Source organism: Geotrypetes seraphini, chromosome 2 (genome assembly GCF_902459505.1).
Source record: "Geotrypetes seraphini chromosome 2, aGeoSer1.1, whole genome shotgun sequence".
Classification (NCBI taxonomy): Eukaryota; Metazoa; Chordata; class Amphibia; order Gymnophiona; family Dermophiidae; genus Geotrypetes; species Geotrypetes seraphini.
The window spans coordinates 453,230,877-453,250,509 of record NC_047085.1 but is presented as its reverse complement, the minus strand read 5'-3'; the positions used below and the strand labels follow the sequence as shown (position 1 = coordinate 453,250,509).

Here is a 19,633-nt window from a genome sequence, read left to right as displayed (position 1 = left end):
CATTGTCCTAAGCATTATGTGCCATCTCTTCTCTGGTTCAATCAAAATTTGCAACAATATAACTTCTAAAGCTGTTACTAAGAAAAAACAGCACTTAACTTTGGTTTGTGGTCTTGAAAGTCTGTATGGTTTGAGACTGATGCTTGTATTTGAATCGGAAGATTTTCTCAAGACAAGTGAAATAGAGCCTAGTTGAAAGATGAAAATTTAAATTACAGCAGCTGGGCCTGAAAAAAAATCCTGAAAAAATCTGGACGGTTGACATTCCTAGCATGTTGACAGCACATCTGACAGGGGTCCCCTTCCTAAACTTTTGGCCCCAAGTAACGAACCTAGTTTGCCTATGCCTTAATTTGGCTCTGACTAGAAATATACTTCTGTAATATTTTCTCAATCATACTGGTGCCACTTTTAATCACATTTAGAGTTGTTGGGGTTTTTTTAATTTATAGAAATTAATTTATTACAGCAAATAAAAACTGTAAGCAATTAGTCAAAATTCACATTTAGAGTTTAAAAAAAAAAAATCATCAGCCTGGTATATAATCATTGTCTTCCCATCTTCTATCTTTGGTGAGATTGAAATTTTCATAGGATGTAACAGACTTTTTTTTTTTTTTGCATTTTATTTTTAATTTTAAATTTGTATGGATGATGAATTGTTTGTGTGTTTGGCACTTCATATATATAAGTTGGAAGTCCTTTCTCATTTCTTTTAAATTTTTATTGTACTTTGTGTTGTCAAGCTTTAAGGAACGTGCTATAGCAAAATCAAATAACACAGAGGGCCTGATTCTGTAAATGGTGTGGATGTCGATCAGCTGCTAGGCAATTTATTGAATCATGCCTAGCAGCAACTAAGCAGAGTTAGGTGTTACTTCAAGTAGGTCAAGTTTTCACTGGCCTAATTTACCGGCACCTACATCAAACGCCTAGCTCAACCACGTGTATTCTCCCCCCCTAACCATGCCTACTTTTTCAGATAGGCATTGGTAGGCATCCTTTGGTGTGGGAGAGGGCCTCCACTTATGCATCACTAGGCGGCATAAAAGTTTGTTTAATAGTTTTGTTTTGATTGGCTGAAAACCCAAGCGGTCGGTTAACACACTGATTAAGCCAATTAAAATAAAAAGTTCCATGCGGGCAACCACAATTAGGGCACCTAATGGTACCTAATATAGGCAACCTGCATAGAATCATGCCCTAACTGTTTTATGGGAGGATGAGGGGGGTGTTGTGTAGTGGTAGGATAATATTCTATCTCAAGTTGAGCTTAATTTACCAGTGCTTTTTTTTTCTCTCCCAAATATATTTTTAGATGCCAACACAGTTTGTGGAATCTGTTTTGGAAGTCCATGGTAAATTTGTTCAGCTTGTCAATACCGTTTTGAATGGCGATCAGCACTTTATGAGTGCCCTTGATAAGGTAGGATATCTTTTTTCCTCAGTAAAAGGCATTTGAACATTCTTACGTGAAATTCATGTTACTCAAGAAAACAGAGAAAAATACTGCACTAGTACAAACCTGAATCTTGAACAAATGGCATTATCAGGATTTCAAATTTTTTAACATGTTTACCTTTTATAAAGACTTTTACATTGGCCCCCAGATGTTTTTTTGTTTGTTTGTTTTTGTTTTTTTTGTAAAATGCTCTCAGCTTTGTGCATAATTTTGTGTGCTGTTGTAGGTGTCCATTCTTAAAATGAGGGTTGTGTACAAGCTAACTGCACAGAGACTCACTGTAACATCAGCGCATAGCTAATTTAAATCCTATTGTAATGAAGATATTAGCAATTCACTATAGATATAAAAGTGCATAGAACTCCAGAAGGCTAAGTAAAGGAAGATTTCTAATGCTGGGGCTTTAACACAAAGTCTGAAGAGGAATAAATGGTCAACTTGTTCTTTGGTCACCGTTAGTGTGGATTTCATGCCTGTTGTCTTTACTGCAAGCATAAGGGACCTATAACTTTTTTCTGGCTTCATGAAGAGAATACATTAAAAAAAATGAGAGCAGAGGATGAGATGTGCTGGACTGTTGAAATTGTGAAAATTGGATTGACAGTTGGTTAGGGGCAGCAACAAGGCCATGCATCGCACCACATTTTGATACATATTACAATCGCTAAAACAAAAATTAAATGTATTTTGTTTTAAGAACATAAGAATTGCTGTACTGGGACAGACCAAAGGCCCATCAAGCCCAGTATCCCTTTTCCAACAATAGCCACCACAGGTACCCAGTATCTAGCTAGATTGCAAGTAGTAATACAGATTTTATGCTTCTTATCCTAGGAATAAGCAGTGGATTTTTCCAAGCCATCTCAATAATAACCTATGAACTTTTCTTTTAGGAAATTATCCAAACTGTTTTTTAAACCCTGCTAAGCTAACTGATTCACCACATTCTCGGTCAATGAATTCCAAAGTTATTACATGTTGTGTGAAGAAGTATTTTCTCTGGTTTGTTTTATATCTACTATTTAGTAGTTTCATCACATGCCCCCTAGTTCTAGTATTTTTGGAAAGAGTAAACAAGCATTTCACATCTACCCTTTCTATGCCACTCAGAATTTTTTAGACCTCTTTCATATTTCCCCTGAGCCATCTCTTCTCCAAACCTGAAGAACCCTAGCCGCATTAGACTTTCCTCATAGGTAAATCATCCCATCCCTTTTAATCATTTTCATCACCCTTCTGTGTACCTTTTCTAATTCCACTATATGTTTTTTGAGATACGGTGACCAGAATTGCACACAATATTCGAGGTGCGATATACATAGAGTGATACAAGGGCATTATAACATTTTCATCTTTGATTTCCTTTCCTTTCTTGATAATTCCTAACATTCTGTTTGCTTTCTTAGCTGCCGCACATTGAGCCAAGGGTTTCAACGTATACTTCTCTCTCCGTATTTGCGGTTTCAGCATTCGCGGTTTTGATTATTTGTGGTTTTTAGCTTGCTGGCTTCTCCCCCCCAAATTACTTCAGCTTGCATAGAGGAATCACTGATTCCAAACATTTACAGAGAAAATTGCCGATTCCCAGCACTTTCTTCACCGTATTTTGCCTCTCCTTCAGGAACAGGCCAGATCTCCCACCATGTTATTTGCGGTTTCACCATATTCACAATGGTTTTTAATAGAGAACAGCGAATAACATGAAAAAGTTATTTGCGGTTTTTCTGTATTTGCGGTTCTGTTAATCCTCTATCACAACGAATACGGAGGGAGAAGTGTATCCTCAACTATGACACCTAGATCCTTTTCCTAAGCAGTGACAACTAATGTGGAACCCTGCATCATGTAGCTATAGTTTGGGTTCCTCTTTCCCACATGCATCACTTTGCACTTGCTCACATTAAATGTCATTTGCCATTTTGACTCCAGTCTCACAAGGTCCTCTTGCAATTTTTCACAATCCTCTTGCGATTTAACAACTTTGAACTTTGTGTCATCAGCAAATTAAAAAGCAGTTGTCCCAGCACTGACCCCTGGGGAACCCCACTATTCACCCTTATGAGCTTTGAAGTGCAGACTATTGTTTTTATTGTGCTAAAAGTTTGCTTTCAAGGATTCAGATTTCTGTGCAGTGTTCTCTCTAAAATGTGTAGCAGTTAGTATTCTACTACTATTACTATTATTTCTATAGTGCCACCAGATGTACGCACAGTCCCTGCTCGAAAGAGCTTACAATTTTATTATGATAACACATAGGACAAAAAGGGTGAATCTATTTGTACTGCTCAAGTAGGGACTTACAAGGAGAATGATGAGGTGGATAGTGTAGGGGACTATAAAGGGAATAACAAACAAATATGGGTGTTCTACAAGTTGATTGGGTTAGAACTTAAACACAGCTTCAAAAAGTGGGATTTCAGGCTGAGGAAGTGACATCACTGCTAGAGTATGAATTGCTGATTCCTTAGCTCCATCATGAGAGAGCAAAATATAGTGGCAGTTGCTTTCCTCCCCATTCTTAAATTGAGTGCCAGTGCTCCTTAAAGAGTATGGCATCAAGGGAGCGGCTCAAAATATAAATTCATTGCGAACAATGAAAGAAGCCAACGAACTTGGGGGAGAAGCAGGATGGCGTGGCGGCTAAGATGGTGGCTGACCATTCTGACTCAGAAGATGAAGTGGACTTTGAGCAAACCTTGGGTGAAGATGTTATAATGAAAAACGATATTACCCGCTGGTTTAGAGACCTCAAACAGAGGTATGGGTGAATGTGCAGTCTGCGCTGGCGGAGATTCTTAAGGACCTTAGTGAGATTGGTGGGAGAGGTGTGCTGATATAAGATCAAATTAATTATATCTGTTTTGATGAAAAACTGCAAAAAAAAAAAAAAAGAGCAACTTTGAATCCTGGACGTGTTCAAGGATCTTGAAAACAGATGCCAAAGAAACAATTTATGCTATAAGGGGGTCCTTGAGACTCAGCAATACTGCAATTGTGGTCAAGTGGTCATCAAGGTTTGCCAATTCTTACTGTCTACTTATGAACAATTCATCAGAGGCAGTTCTTTCATAGATATTAAATTAGATAGAGCATATAGAAGCCTGAGCCCTTGCTCAGAAGCAGCATTGAGAGATATAGCATGCTTTCACGACTTTGAAATTAAAGAAGCAGCTCTCAAAAAAGCAGGACCTTATTTGGGAGAACTGTAAAATTTCAGTCTTATCAGGACCTGGTGAAATCCTCAAAAGCAAAAAGAATTGGCAGAAGTGACTTGATATTTGCAAGCCACTAAACATTGATAAAGATGGTTGTTTCCATTTGCTTTACTAATAACAGTATCGAGGCGATCGAGGTGGTTGCAGTCCACTGCGGAGGCTTGGAAAGTGCTTGCTTACCTGGGCTAGACGTCTGCACGGGAATGGGGATTGCGGGACTCCCATGGGGATCCCCCAGGTTTACGGGACTCCTGCAGGGATTCTCCCCAGGTTTACAGGACTCCCTTGGGGATCCCCCCCCAGGCTCACAGGGCTCCCACGGGGATGGAATGGAGGGAGCAGAAGATCCTCCTTTATCAAGAACTCTCAGCCCTTATTCAGCTAAACGCAATAGAACCTGTTCCTCTGCAGGAGAGGGGCCAGGGGTTCTATTTGAGCTATTTCCTGATACCATATAAGACCAGAGGCTCTTGGCAGAAACACCTACAGTACGTACCCGTGATGCTGCCGACCCTGTCCGGTCCCAGGAACGACATCGGTCTTCCTCACCCGGTACCGCCTCGGTACGCTCAGGCAAATCTCTTTCAAAGACCCGCCATGCCGAGCCCTCCACACCAATGTCCAAACGTACACACCCCGACGTTAGGGACCCAGATTTGTGGGAAGACTCCCCTCACGGTACCGAGGTGGACGCTTCATCAACCGATGATCAGCCTCCTCCAACTCAGGAAATTTATGGTTCGCTCCATCTACGACTCATTTGAGCTGACCTCTCGCGCTTCTGCCATGGCGGTGGCTATGCGCCGTTTGGCATGGCTGAGAGTCTCTGACCTAGACATTAACCACCAGGACCGCCTGGCAAACGCACCTTGTCTGGGTGATGAACTCTTCGGAGAGTCCCTGGACTCCACAACCCAAAAACTCTCCGCACATGAGACCAGGTGGGACACTCTGATCAAACCTAAAAAGAAGACTCCACCTGCTCGCACCTACAGGCAACAGTCTTCCTACCAGCGCAGGTTCTCGGCCAGACCTTTCAACCCGCCTCAACAACAGCCGCGCCGACCTCGGCAACAACATCAAACTCAGGCTCGCTCTCAATCTCACCAACCTGCCAAGCCTCTGCCTCCGTCAAAACCATCTCAGCCCTTTTGACTCTTTTCTCCAGGGCATAGCCAGTCTCCCAACCTCATTGCCTCTTCCTCAGCCGATCGGAGGTCGCCTCCAACTTTTCCTAAGCCGTTGGGAGGTCATCACATCAGACCAATGGGTCCTCAACATCATTCGTCACGGCTACTCTCTCAACTTCCAGACTCTTCCACCAGACAATCCTCCCGTAGAGTCTGCTTCTCACTCCTCCCAAACCCCCCTCCTCCTAAGGGAGGTTCAATCCCTCCTTCTTCTCAATGCCATCGAAGAGGTACCTCCAGACCAAAGGGGTCAGGGATTCTACTCCCGCTACTTCCTGGTTCACAAGAAGACAGGAGACCTCCGTCCCATCCTCGATCTCAGGGACCTCAACAAGTGTTTGGTCAAAGAGAAGTTCAGAATGCTCTCCCTGGCCACGCTTTACCCTCTTCTCTCTCAACACGACTGGCTATGTTCCCTGGACCTCAAAGAGGCCTACACTCACATCCCCATCACTCTGAATTCACGGCGCTACCTCCGCTTTCAGGTTCAGCACCGCCACTATCAGTACAAGGTACTACCCTTTGGCCTCGCATCATCGCCCAGGGTGTTCACCAAGTACCTTATTGTGGTGGCGGCCTTCCTCAGGTCTCACAACCTCCAGGTGTTCCCCTACTTGGACGATTGGCTGGTGAAAGCACCTACGTCTCCGCTTGTACTACAAGCCACTCATCACACCATCTCGTTCCTCCATCTCTTGGGTTTCGAGATCAACTACCCCAAGTCGCATCTGCTTCCCACTCAACGACTTCAGTTCATCGGAGCAGTTCTCGACACCACTCTGATGAGGGCGTTTCTCCCCTCCGACCGTCACCGGACCCTGCTCCACCTCTGTCGTCAGGTGCTCCTTCATCAAACCATCCCAGCTCGACAGATGATGGTCCTCTTGGGCCACATGGCCTCGATGGTCCATGTACTTCCTCTGGCTCGACTCCACCTCAGGACACCTCAGTGGACTCTAGCCAACCAATGGTCACAGACCACGGATCCTCTTTCTCATCCCATCTCTGTGACATCGTCTCTTCAGCAATCTCTTCAATGGTGGTTGAACTCCTCCAATCTTTCCAGGGGTCTACTCTTCCATCTTCCCCCTCACTCCATGATCATAACCACGGATGCCTCCCCCCTATGCGTGGGGAGCTCACCTGGGAGATCTACGCACCCAGGGACTCTGGACCCCTCAGGAGCGTCAACATCACATCAATTTCCTGGAACTCAGAGCCATGTTCTATGCTCTCAAGGCCTTCCAGCACCTTCTCTACCCTCAGGTTCTTCTCCTGTGCACAGACAATCAAGTCACCATGTACTACATAAACAAGCAAGGCGGCACCGGATCTCCCCTCCTCTGTCAGGAGGCCATCCGAATATGGACCTGGGCCACGGCCACAGTCTCTTCCTCAAGGCTGTATATATCCAGGGTGAACAGAACCCCCTGGCCGACAATCTCAGCCGCATCCTTCAACCTCACGAGTGGACTCTGGACCCTCCAACACTCCACTCCATCTTTGCTCGCTGGGGCACTCCGCAGGTGGACCTCTTTGCAGCTCCTCACAACCATCAGCTGCCCCAGTTCTGTTCCAGACTCTTCTCTCCTCATCGTCTGACCCCAGACGCATTCCTGCTCGACTGGACGGATCGGTTCCTCTATGCCTTTCCTCCTCTACCTCTGATGTTGCGGACGTTATCCAAACTCCACAGGGACAGGGCCACCATGATTCTCATCACTCCTCGGTGGCCTCGCCAACACTGGTTCTCCCTCCTGCTTCAGCTCAGCTCCAGGGAGCCCATTCCTCTTCCTGTGTTTCCTACTCTACTTACGCAGCAGCATCAGTCTCTACTACATCCCAATCTGTCTTCGCTCCACCTGACAGCTTGGTTTCTCTCGGGCTAACCTCTCCAGAGAATCTGTCTCAGCCCGTCCGTCGCATTTTGGATGCCTCTAGGAAACCGGCCACCCTTCAATGTTACCATCAGAAGTGGACCAGGTTCTCCTCTTGGTGTCTACTGCATCATCACGATCCCACCTCTTTGGCGGTGGAAACTGTACTGGACTATTTGCTTTCCCTGTCCGACGCTAGCCTCAAGTCTACCTCTATCAGAGTCCACCTTAGTGCCATCACTGCGTTTCATGAGCCTATCCTCGGAAAACCTCTCACGGCTCATCCACTGGTTTCCCGGTTCATGAGAGGCCTCTTCAATGTCAAACCACCTCTGAAGCCTCCTCCTGTCGTCTGGGACCTGAATGTGGTTTTATCTGCCCTCATGAAACCTCCTTTTGAGCCTCTTGCCACAACTTCGCTCAAACTTCTAACATGGAAGGTGCTTTTCCTCATTGCCATCACCTCTGCCAGGAGGGTTAGTGAGATGCATGCACTGGTCGCCGATCCACCGTTCACTGTTTTTCACCATGACAAGGTGGTTCTGCGTACCCATCCTAAATTCCTTCCAAGTTTCCAAGTTTATTAGAAAAATTTGATTAATCACCTATCACATTTCCTAGGCGATGTACAATTTCATTAAAAATCATTTGGGGTGACGAATCTAACAAACAATATTCAAAGTGAGTTAAAAATAATAATTACAGACATTGCTATACATAATTTCTACATATAATTTCAAGGCAAAGGAAAGATTATTAAAGGATTACAATCAATATTAATTTAATTACATTTAAGGAAAAAACAATAGGAGGGGTAACAAATAAAATTTATATTTAATATATAAAGTGAAAAGTAAAAAAGTTTTAAAATATAAAATTTATTCATTAAAAGCATCATTAAAAAGGAAGCTCTTAAGTTTGGATTTAAATTTATCTAGGTTCCTTTCCTCTCGAAGAAATAGTGGGAGATCATTCCAAGATTGGGGAGCTGTTATTAAGAAAATGGTGGTCTCGGCTTTTCACCTCAACCAGTCCATTGTGTTGCCTGTCTTTTTCCCTAAACCCCATTCTCATCCTGGGGAACAGGCGTTGCACACTAGAGAGTTGCGCGGGGACAGAAATCCCACCCGTCCCCACCCGTCCCCGCCAAAGTCCCACCCGTCCCCACCCGTCCCCGCGAGGAATCCCTCCGTCCCCACCCGTCCCCGCGAGGAATCCCCTCCGTCCCCACCCGTCCCCGCGAGGAATCCCCTCCGTCCCCGCCCGTCCATATAAACTTCAGAAATAGTTATTTCATTTAATTATGCTACTGAATTAAAGGCTCTGGTAGAAACCCATTTACAAATAAGCAAAAAGACTTTATTAATTTGAAAATATTAATTGGGAAGAATACATACTTTGCAAATGGGTTTCTACCAGAGCCTCTAATGTTTATAAATTTTTATCAACACAACTAATATACTACTTTATCCTGAAGCAAAATAAAAAAAAAGAAATATAATTCTTTTCCTACCTTTGTTGTCTGGTTTCTGCTTTCCTCATGTTCTCATTCAATTCCTTCCATCCACTGTCTCTCTTCCTTCTGCATCTTCCATTTGCTCTGTTACTGTGCCTCTCCCTTTCTTCCCCCTTCCAAATTGGTCTGGCACCCATCTTCTTCTCTCTGCTCCCCCATAGTCTGGCATCTGTCTTCTTCCCTGCCAGTGTCTTCTCCCTACTCTCTCTTCCCCATTTCCTTTCAGCGTCCTTCTCCCCCCCATCTTCCCCATGTCCTGTCAGCGTCCTTCTCCCCCCTCTGTCTTCCACATGTGCTTTCAGTGTCCTTCTCCCCCCTCTGCTTCCCCATGTCCTTTCAGCGTCCTTCTCCCTCTCTGTCTTCCCCATGGCCTTTCAGCGTCCTTCTCCACCCCCCCCTGTCTTCCCCATGTCCTTTCAGTGTCCTTCTCCACCCCTTTGTCTTCCCCATGTGCTTTCAGCATCCTTCTCCACCCCTTTGTCTTCCCCATGTGCTTTCAGCATCCTTCTCCCCCCTCTGTCTTCCACAAGTGCTTTTAGAGTCCTTCCCCCCCCCGCCCTTCCCATGTCCTTTCAGCGTCCTTCTCCACCCCTTTGTCTTCCCCATGTGCTTTCAGCATCCTTCTCCCCCCTCTGTCTTCCACAAGTGCTTTCAGAGTCCTCCCCCCCCCCGCCCTTCCCATGGCCTTTCAGCGTCCTTCTCCACCCCTTTGTATTCCCCATGTGCTTTCAGCGTCCTTCTCCCTCCTCTGTCTTCAAGTGCTTTCAGAGTCCTTCCCCCCCTCCTCCCGTCTTCCCCATGGCCTTTCAGCGTCCTTCTCCCCTCTCCTTCTCTACCGCCCCGGGTGCAGTACAGCCGGCCAGGTCCCCTTACTTTTGTGGCACTTCCCTGACCGACTGACAACAGCCCCGGTCCGACAAACCTCCCTGCCCTTAACTGCGAATCTAAATTACCTTATTACAGCTGCTGTAAGAAGATAATTTAGATTCGCGGTTACAGGGCAGGGAGGATTGTCGGACCGGGGCTGTTGTCGGTCGGTCGGGGAAGTGCCACAAAAGTAAGGGGACCTGGCCGGCTGTGCTGCAACCGGGGCGGGGTGTGGCGGGGCGGACCGCCCCCTCCCTTGGTAGCCACTCGAACCGCGAGGCTACTCTCCTCCTTACCTGCACTGCCTGCAGCATAGAGCCAAACGGAAGTCTTCCCGACGTCAGCGCTGACGTCGGAGGGAGGATGGGCTTTGTTTAAGCCCTCCCTCCCCTCCGACGTCGGCGCTGACGTCGGGAAGACTTCCGTTCGGCTCTGTGCTGCAACCAGAGAAGGTAGGGAGAAGAGCCGCGTGACTGAGTACATCCAGCTTTGTTTAAGCCCTCCCTCCCCTCCGACGTCAGCGCTGACGTCGGGAAGACTTCCGTTCGGCTCTGTGCTGCAAGCAGAGAAGGTAGGGAGAAGAGCCGCGCGACTGAGTACATCCAGCCCCGCAGGATCCCCGTGACCCTAGGAGGCGTCCCCACGGGATCCCCGCGACCCTAGGGGGCGTCCCCACGGGATCCCCGTGACCCTAGGGGGCGTCCCCACGGGATCCCCGTGACCCAAAGGGGGAACCCGCGGGATGCCCGCGGGTCCCGTTCCCGTGCAGCTCTCTATTGCACACGCTGGATTGTAAGCGTGCCCTTGCATACTACCTTGACCGTACGAGGGCTCACCGCTCGTCCCCTCAGCTCTTTCTGACCTTCGATCCTAACCGTCTAGGTCGTCCTGTCTCTAAACGGGCGCTTTCCAACTGGCTTGCCGCCTGTATTACGTTCTGTTATGCTCGGGCCGGTCTCTCACTGGAAGGTGCTGTCATGGCCCACAGGGTCAGAGCTATGGCTGCTTCTGTGGCTTTCCTCCGTTCCACGCCCATCGAGGAAATCTGCAAGGCTGCCACTTGGTCCTCAGTTCACACGTTCACTACTCACTACTGTCTGGATGCCTTCTCCAGACGGGATGGGCACTTCGGCCAATCTGTGTTGCAACATTTATTTTCCTAATGGCCAACCATCCCTCCTCCCTCTCTGTTAGCTTGGAGGTCACCCATGCGTTAAGAATATGCTGCCTGCTTGTCCTGGGATAAAGCACAGTTACTTACCGTAACAGGTGTTATCCAGGGACAGCAGGCAGATATTCTTACGTCCCACCCTCCTCCCCGGGTTGGCTTCTTAGCTGGCTATCTTAACTGGGGACCACGCTCTCCTCCGTCGGGCGGGAAGGCACTCGCGCATGCGCGGTGCGGCCAACTAGAACTTTCTAGTTAAAAAGGTCCGTACCGGGGCTCCGTCGGTGATGTCACCCATGCGTTAAGAATATCTGCCTGCTGTCCCTGGATAACACCTGTTACGGTAAGTAACTGTGCTTTTCTGTCTTCTGCTCTTGTGAATGTGGTCCATGTACACTCCAAGAATAGCAGGGTTAGTGTTTATGGTACACATAACCTGGGCTGACTGCAGAGCACTCAGTCAGTGAGAGCGTTGCATGGGACAAAAATACAAAACCCAAAAGATTGATCTAAATTTACTAATTAACGTCCCATCCATCAATTTTGACAAATAAATTGAAAATTGAATCAGTTTATAACAAAGTTAGATTAATATTAATTTAAAATATTGTGTTTTTTTGCTGAAATCATGCTGGTACAAATGCTGCTAAGTGAAAAAGCTTAGATTATCTCTTGTAATTTTTCCATTAAATGGAGACTTGAAATTTTTGTTGACCACAAGATGGCATGCTGTCCCCATAGATTCCTCAAGATACTGTCCAACAAGAAACATGACAGCAGTAATTGACTTGCACAATGCACGTACTCTTCTTGTCAGAGGAATTGACTTGTATAAGGTTATATCTTGCATGGACCGAAGAAGTGTGAATTAAAAAATGCTTTTTACTAATCAAATGTCTCGGGTTTTCTAGGGAACGTATCAAGTGTTAAACCCAATGTGTCAGTCTCATGAGTAGACAATGAAATATGTGTTGTCTATAAAGCATAGTATTTTATCTTATTCTTTTATCTATTTACTGAAATGTGATAATGTGCAAATAATAAATAGGCTTCATTAAGATTAATCAAGCCTGTTTTCTAACACATGTGCTGTCATTTTTGTAAATAAGCTAAGAAAACAATACTGTGTGTATGAACATGCCAAATCACATTATATAGATTTGTGCAGTAAAAAAATATTTTTAGTTTGTGTGATTTTTGTTTGCATTTTTAAATTTATAGTTTAAGTTGGCCAAACAGGTTCAAAAAGTGATGGTGAAAGCTAGTAGGATCTAGGGTGCATAGGGAGAGGTATAGCCAGTAGGAAAAAAGGAGGTATTGATGCTACTGAATAAAACTTTGGTGAGACCTCATTTAGAATATTGTGTACAATTTTGGAGGCTACACCTTCAAAAAGATATAAAAGGGTTGGAGTCAGTCCAGAGGAAGGCTATAAGGTGTATGGGGACAGACTTAAAGATCTCAATCTGTATACTTTGGAGGAAAGTCGGGAGATATGATAGAGACATTTAAATACCTATGTCAGTGGTTCTCAACCCTGTCCTGGGGACCCACCAGCCAGTCAGTTTTTCAAGATATCCCTGATGAAATTTGCATACCTGTCACTTCCATTATATGCAAATCTCTCTCATGCATATTCATTAGGGATATCTTGAAAACCCGACTGGCTGGGAGGTCCCCAGGACAGGGTTGAGAACCACTGACCTACGTGATGTAATTGCGCATGAGTCGAGTCTTTCATTTGAAAGGAAGCTCTGTAATGAGAGGGCATAGGATGAAGTTAAGAGGTGATAGGCTCAGGAGTAATCTAAGGAAATAATTTTTTACAGAAAGTGTGGTAGATGCGTGGAACAATCTCCTGGTAGAGGTGGTGGTGATGGAGACTGCGTCTGATTTCAAGAAAGCCTGAGATAGTCACGTTGGATCTCTTAGAGAGAGGAAGAGATAATGGTTACGGGCCATTTGGCCTTTATCTGCCAGCATGTTTCTATGTAATAAAAAGTTACATTTATAGTTGATATAGAATACTGTATATACTTGAATATAAACCGAGATTTTTACTCAAAATTGGCCCAAAAATGGAGGTCTCAGTTTATATTCGAGTCATCCAGCTATGCACCTTCCCGCCCCCTCCTGGACCCGTTGCAGACCTATCCCAGGCCTCCCTTGAGCCCTGGAAGTCCAGTGGTGAGCTGGGACAGGAACGATCTCTCCCATCTCCTGTCCCAGCTGGCTCCAACCCACTCCACCTCTCTCCTCCCTCTCGGACCCTGCAAAGAGCCTACCTTGCATGCCCTGGTCCTTGCATGCCCTGGTGGTCCAGCGGTGAACCGGGGTAGGATCGATCCTATTCTCTTGTCTCATGCAGAGCCACTAAAGAAAATGGCTGCCGTGAGTTCCTGCAGCAACTTTGCAAATTTCTGTGGTCTCACAAAGTTACCACAGGAACTCACAGCAGCTATTTTCTTTAATGGCTCTGCATGGGCAAGAGTATAGTTCACCGCTAGACCACCAGGATGTACAAGGTAGGCATTTGAGGTAGGTGAGGGAATTGGGGTGGTATGGAGCTGGCCGAGACAGGACATGGGAGGGGTCACTCCTGTCACGGCTCACCGCTGGATAACCAGGGCTTAAGGCAGGCCTGGATGAGGCTTGCAATGGGTCAAGGAGGAGGCAGGTGGCACAGAGCCAGCTGAGACAGGACAAGGAGGGATTGCTCCTGTCCTGGCTCACTATGGGACCACCAATACCTATACTAGAATATAAACCCTTGGTTTATTCTTGACAACCCCTTTTCCTTCTTTTTTTTAAGGAGAAAAAAAGATTACCTCGGTTTATATTTGAGTGTATATGGTATGTTATAACCTCTCTGCCCCGCTGCTTAACCTAGGCTCATTCCAATTATTCCGAAAGCATCTGAAAATCTGGCTTTTCTCCAAAACGTAAAGCTATCTATTTAAAATGTAAAGCTAGCTATCCTCTTCATAACCTCTAATTTCTTATTATGTCCTTCCCTCATTTATTGAATTTACCTGTAAACCGTGCCGAGCTCTATGTTTATGGAGATGATGCAGTATGCAAACTTAAGGTTTAGTTTCGTTTCGTTTCGTTAGTATGTTTAAAGTTTGTGTACAAGAAGAAGAGCAAGGCAGCCATAATCTGTATCTTAAATTTCCCCTAGCCAAGGACAGACTGACTGGGATCTGGGCCCCCAGGCAATAAGAGTCATGCTCCCTCCTTTGAAAACCTCATTCTGTGGCAAAATGGCAGCGGCAGTAATTCCTTTCAGCTGTCTGCTGCCAAGCTCAAAACCTGCTCTCTGCTGCATCCCTACCTTACTCAAGGTCAGCGGCAGACAGGTGGCAGAAAGCACTGGTCCCCCAACTTCTCTTGACCCTTGGGCAATGCCCAGTTGCCCATGTGGTTAGTCTACACCTGTTCCTAGCATATTATACATGGTCCACGGAGAACTATGACCGAGATATAGTTATACTGGACCATAATTTTTTTCAGGAAAGACAGGAAGAAAAGGAGAGGCAGTTGCGTTATATGTTAAAGATCATATTAAAACTATACAATTACAAGATCTACAGAGTAAGGAAGAAGCACTGTAAGTCAATCTTTAAAGAGGGAATGGAAAATATATTTACATTGGTGTGATATACAGGCCTTCACAGACAGAAGTGAACAGAGATTTAATAGTAGACATTCATAATATAGCTGTAAAAGGGGAAGTATTACTAATAGGTGATTTTACCATGTGTCAAATGTTGTTCGGGGTATTCCTTTTGTGTGGTCTTCTATAAGTAGGGAGATCATGGATTCTCTACAAGGAAAACTGTTTCAGCATTGGTAAGGAATCCACACGGGATGGTGCCATATTTTATTTAGTGCTTATTTAGTGTTAAAGTGGATGATCAACTGGCATCCAGTGATCACCACATGGTGTGATATAATATTAAGACAGGTATAGAGAGGGCTCATTTGAAAGTAAAGGTTCTAGACTTAAAAACCAACATCTAGAAGAAGTAGGAAAGCAGTGGGCAAAACTGAAAGGAGCTATTGTAAGGGCAATAAACCATTTTGTATGGAAAATAAGTAAGTAAAAGTTAAGAGGACAAGAAGACCACTTTGGTTTTCAAAAGTAGTAGCTGAGAAGTTAAGGAAAAAGAGGTTAGCTTTCATAAACTACAAAAGATTGCAGAAAGAAGAAAACAGGCATAAATATCTGGAAAAATTGAGAGGCTGGTCAAGTAGTCAGGAAAGCAAAAATGCAAATGGAAGAAAAAATAGCCAACAAGGTAACACAGGGGGAGGACAAGACTTTTTTTAGATTTATTAGTGATAGGAAGAAGTACAAATGTGATACTGTGAGACTCAAATGTGAAGGGGAGAAATACAGGTATGTAGAAGCTGATAAAGATAAGGTTGAATTGCTTAACAAATATTTCTGTTCTGTGTTCATAGCTGAAGCACTGGGATCGGGGCCACAGAAGACAAATAGGGATGAAGGTGTAGTAGACACTGATTGATTTTTAGAGGTTTGGGTTCGTGAGGAGCTAGCTAAACTAAGACAAAGCAATGGGGCCAGATGGTGTACATCTGATGGTACTGAATGAAAAGGAAGTTGTGGTGGCTCTGCTGACTGAACTTTTCAATGAGTCTCTAGAGTCGGGAGTGGGACTGGAGGACTGGAGAAGGGCAGATGTGGTCCCTCTCCACAAAAGTGGAAGTAAGGAAAGAAGTGGGGAATTACTGGCTGACTTTTTCAATTCTTCTCTAAAGTTTGGAGTGGTAGTGGAGGATTGGAGAAGGGCGAATGTGGTAAGGAAATTAATGGAAACACTTTTAAAACAGAAAATAGTACGGTTTCTGGAATCCAGTGTATTACAGGACCTGCGGGAACATGGATTCACTAGAGAGCAGGTCTTGTCAGACAAATCTAATCAATTTCTTTGACTGGGTGATCAGAGAATTGGATAGATCAGGGGTGTCGAACTCAATCAGAGAAGGGGCCAAAATCTAAAATCCAGCCTAAATCGCGGGCCGAATGGTTTACTGAACAGTCATAAACTGACAATGTTAACCAGAAATGTGAATTTAAAATGAGTGGAACAATCTTTTCCTTAACAGTGCTGTTAACCAACTCACATGCTATCAAGCAAAACAGTAATATTGGTATCAAGCAAAACAGTAATATTGGAATGTACTTAAAATGCTCATTGTTTTGTTTTCTGGCTAGATGTCTGACACCGTTTTCCCCGTATCAATGAGTCAATGTTCGGTTTTATTTCTTGGGCTGTAGCAACCCGCAAAACAGCATGGAGGTTGTCATCAGTAATGCGTGATCTGTGCTTGTTTTTGTTCAGATTCATTATTGAAAACATCTGTTCACAAAGATAGGTGCTCCCGAACATGGATAGAATACGGGCAGCATGAAGTCGGAGCTCTGGCATTGAGTCAGGGGGCAGTAGAGGGTAGAAGTCCTCAATTTCAACATCCTGAAACCTTGATTTCAGGCCACTGTCAGACTGAAGCTCGATTATCTCCATCTGAAGGTGATGGGGCACATTGTTGACATCAACTGTAAAAGGATTGGCAAAGATGTCAAAGCCTGAGTGCTGTGTTCTAAAGTCAGAGAAGCGCCGCTCAAATTCACTTAGTAAACGGCTAACTTTGGTAGCAAGGAAAAGTACCAGAAATAGTGGTTGAGATACTCAAACAAACGGGAAAGTGGGCAAGATTGTCCTGTTCCAGTTGGGACTTCCATAGTTGAAGTTTACACTGGAATGCTGTGATCATGTCAGACATCTTCGTGATGACTTGTTTGCGTCTCTGCAGCTTCAGATTCAGTTGGGCGAGATGCTCGCATATGTCACACATCATAGCAAAATCACATAGCCTGGCGGGATCCGACAGTAAAGGCAAGGGCTTTCCTTTACTTTCCATGAAAAGAGCAATTTGTTCTCTGAGCTCAAAAAATGTTTTGAGGACTGCGCTCTTGCTCAGCCATCTTACTTCTGTGTGGTATGGCATGTCTCCATGCTCTGCACCCACCTCCTGTAAAAACTGCTGGAACTGGCGATGATTCAGGCCACGTGCCCTTATAAAGTTAATAGTTTTAATGACTGTGGTCATTATGTCATTCATGTCCAGTACTTTTCCACACATAGCCTCTTGGTGGATAATGCAATGATAAGTAATCAAGGGTGTGTGGCAGTGACTTTTTTGCATTCTTTCCTTCATTAGTCCAACCAAGCCTTTCTTTTCTCCACACATTGAAGGTGCGCCATCGGTAGTTAGCCCCACCAACTTTTCCCAGGGTAATTTAAAATTATTTATAGATTTCTCCACAGCCTCAAATATATCTCTACCAGTCGTCGTCCCATGCATGGCAGCTACATCCAAAAGTTCCTCAGTGACAGAGAGGTCGGTCTTCGTAGCACGTATAAAGATGGACAGCTGCGCTGTATCAGTGTTGTCTGTGCTTTCATCGATAGCAAGTGAAAAAGCGAGATAACTGCATGCCTGTTCGGCCAGCTGTGATGATAGATTTCCTGAGAGTTCTTGAACTCTGTCTGCAATGGTGTTTCTTGACAAAATGACAGTTTGAAAACTCTGTATCTGGTCTGGGCATACTTTCTCACACACTTTTAGCATGCATTGCTTCAAAAAGGCACCCTCTGAAAAACACCTTGAAGTACGAGCAATTTCTTTAGCCACTATAAAGCTTGCTTTCACTGCAGCATCATTTTTCGCTGTAGCCTTTGTAAACATTTGCTGCTATGATTGTAGTTTGCCTTTTAGTTCTTTAACAATTTTATGCTTTTCTTCCAAAGTATATTTGCCATACTTAACATTATCCCAGGACAAGCAGGCAGGTATTCTCACTAGTGGGTGATGTCATCAGACAGAGCCCCGGTACGGACGTCTCACAAGCACGTGTTGCTTGTAGAAACTTAAAGTTTCTAGATGCCCGCACCGCGCATGCGCCGGTGCCTTCCTACCCGGAGATCCGGGCGTGTCTCCTCAGTTCTTTCTTTTCCGCGGAGCTGAGAAGTTCAACTTCTTCATGCGCTAGCTGAATTCAGTTAAATTTGCCTTCCTTGTCCGCGTTTTCGTTTTCTTTTAATTACAGTTAACAGTTCTTTTCTTTTTCAGTAAAAAAAAAAAAAAAAAAAGAAGATTATTTCCTCCGGCAGGTCGAACGGGCCGGCCACGTGGCTCAGGCCCACTGGCTTCGACCTAGCGGCGGAGATTTTCCGGCCTATGTCCCGGCCAATCACCGGGTTTAAAAAGTGCAGCAAGTGCCAACGCGCGATTTCACTCACGGACCCTCACTGGCGCTGTTTGCAGTGTTTGGACCCTGACCACATCCCGAAATCGTGCGGGCCTTGCTCTACCCTTACGGCACGCTCATTCAAGCGGCGTTGCCTATTGTGGGAATCGATGTTCAAGATGGACGCAGCTAAGGATCCCTCAGCCTCCACTTCATCTGATACCTCCCCGGTTCGGGCGAAACCGGCATCGACCACTCCTGCATCGAGTGTGGTGAAACCGGCATCGCTCACCCCGACACCATCCACGAGCTCGACGTCGGTGCCTGCCCCGGTCTCCTCGGTTCAGGTACCTCTTCCTTCCACAGTGCCACCAATGGTCATCAAAGTGCCGAAAGCTACTAAGCAGAAGCACTCGGCCTCGAAGGAGCGCGATGTCCGTGCAGGAGGACCCCCTTTCGGTGCGGATCCCTCCTTATCGGCTTCGCTACGGTCCGTGCTGGAAGCTCAATTCGTTGAGCTCATGCAGACCATCGGACCCGGGCTCATCGCTGCCATACAGGGTGACCTCCCGGTACCGGTCCAAAGGGGCGGTCCGCCCCCTCCCCCTCCCCCACACCGTTCGACCTCGACAACCGACGAGGACGAACGGGGGAGGGCGGCGATGCCCACGCGGCAAGCCTCGCTTACCGATATGCTGCCATTAGAACCCATTACGCCTCCGCGCCAACATGGGACCAGACCTCCGATCGATACTCGAAGCCCTGGGCATAGTCAGGAAGAGTTCTTCCGTACTCCTTACCAGACTTGGGTAGCATCGCAAGAACCCGCATCGCAAACCCAGTTGCGATCCACTGCTTCCAGCCCTATCCACTTGGGGGCCTCGGGAGACCATGCGATGCACAGACGATCCCGATCCCCGTCCCGCCACCGAGACGGGCACCGATCGAGACACTCATCCTGGCACTCCTCACGCCATTCGGAGGTGTCACCGCAGAAAAAACTGCAACGTAGGGGATACTCCTCATCAGAGGTGTCCCCCCCGAGGGGCCCGGAGTACG

The 19,633-nt window shown here is 45.8% G+C and overlaps 1 protein-coding gene across 2 annotated transcripts in view; it reads left to right on the top strand.

Annotated features, from left to right (window-relative positions):
- CUL2 (cullin 2) overlaps nt 1-19,633 on the top strand; it is a 275,413-nt gene that overhangs the window by 127,768 nt on the left and 128,012 nt on the right. For both annotated transcript variants that reach the window (XM_033931518.1, XM_033931517.1), the window contains exon 12: nt 1,319-1,426. In XM_033931518.1, the coding sequence (XP_033787409.1) occupies nt 1,319-1,426 (108 nt within the window). The remainder of the gene's footprint in view (nt 1-1,318; nt 1,427-19,633) is intronic.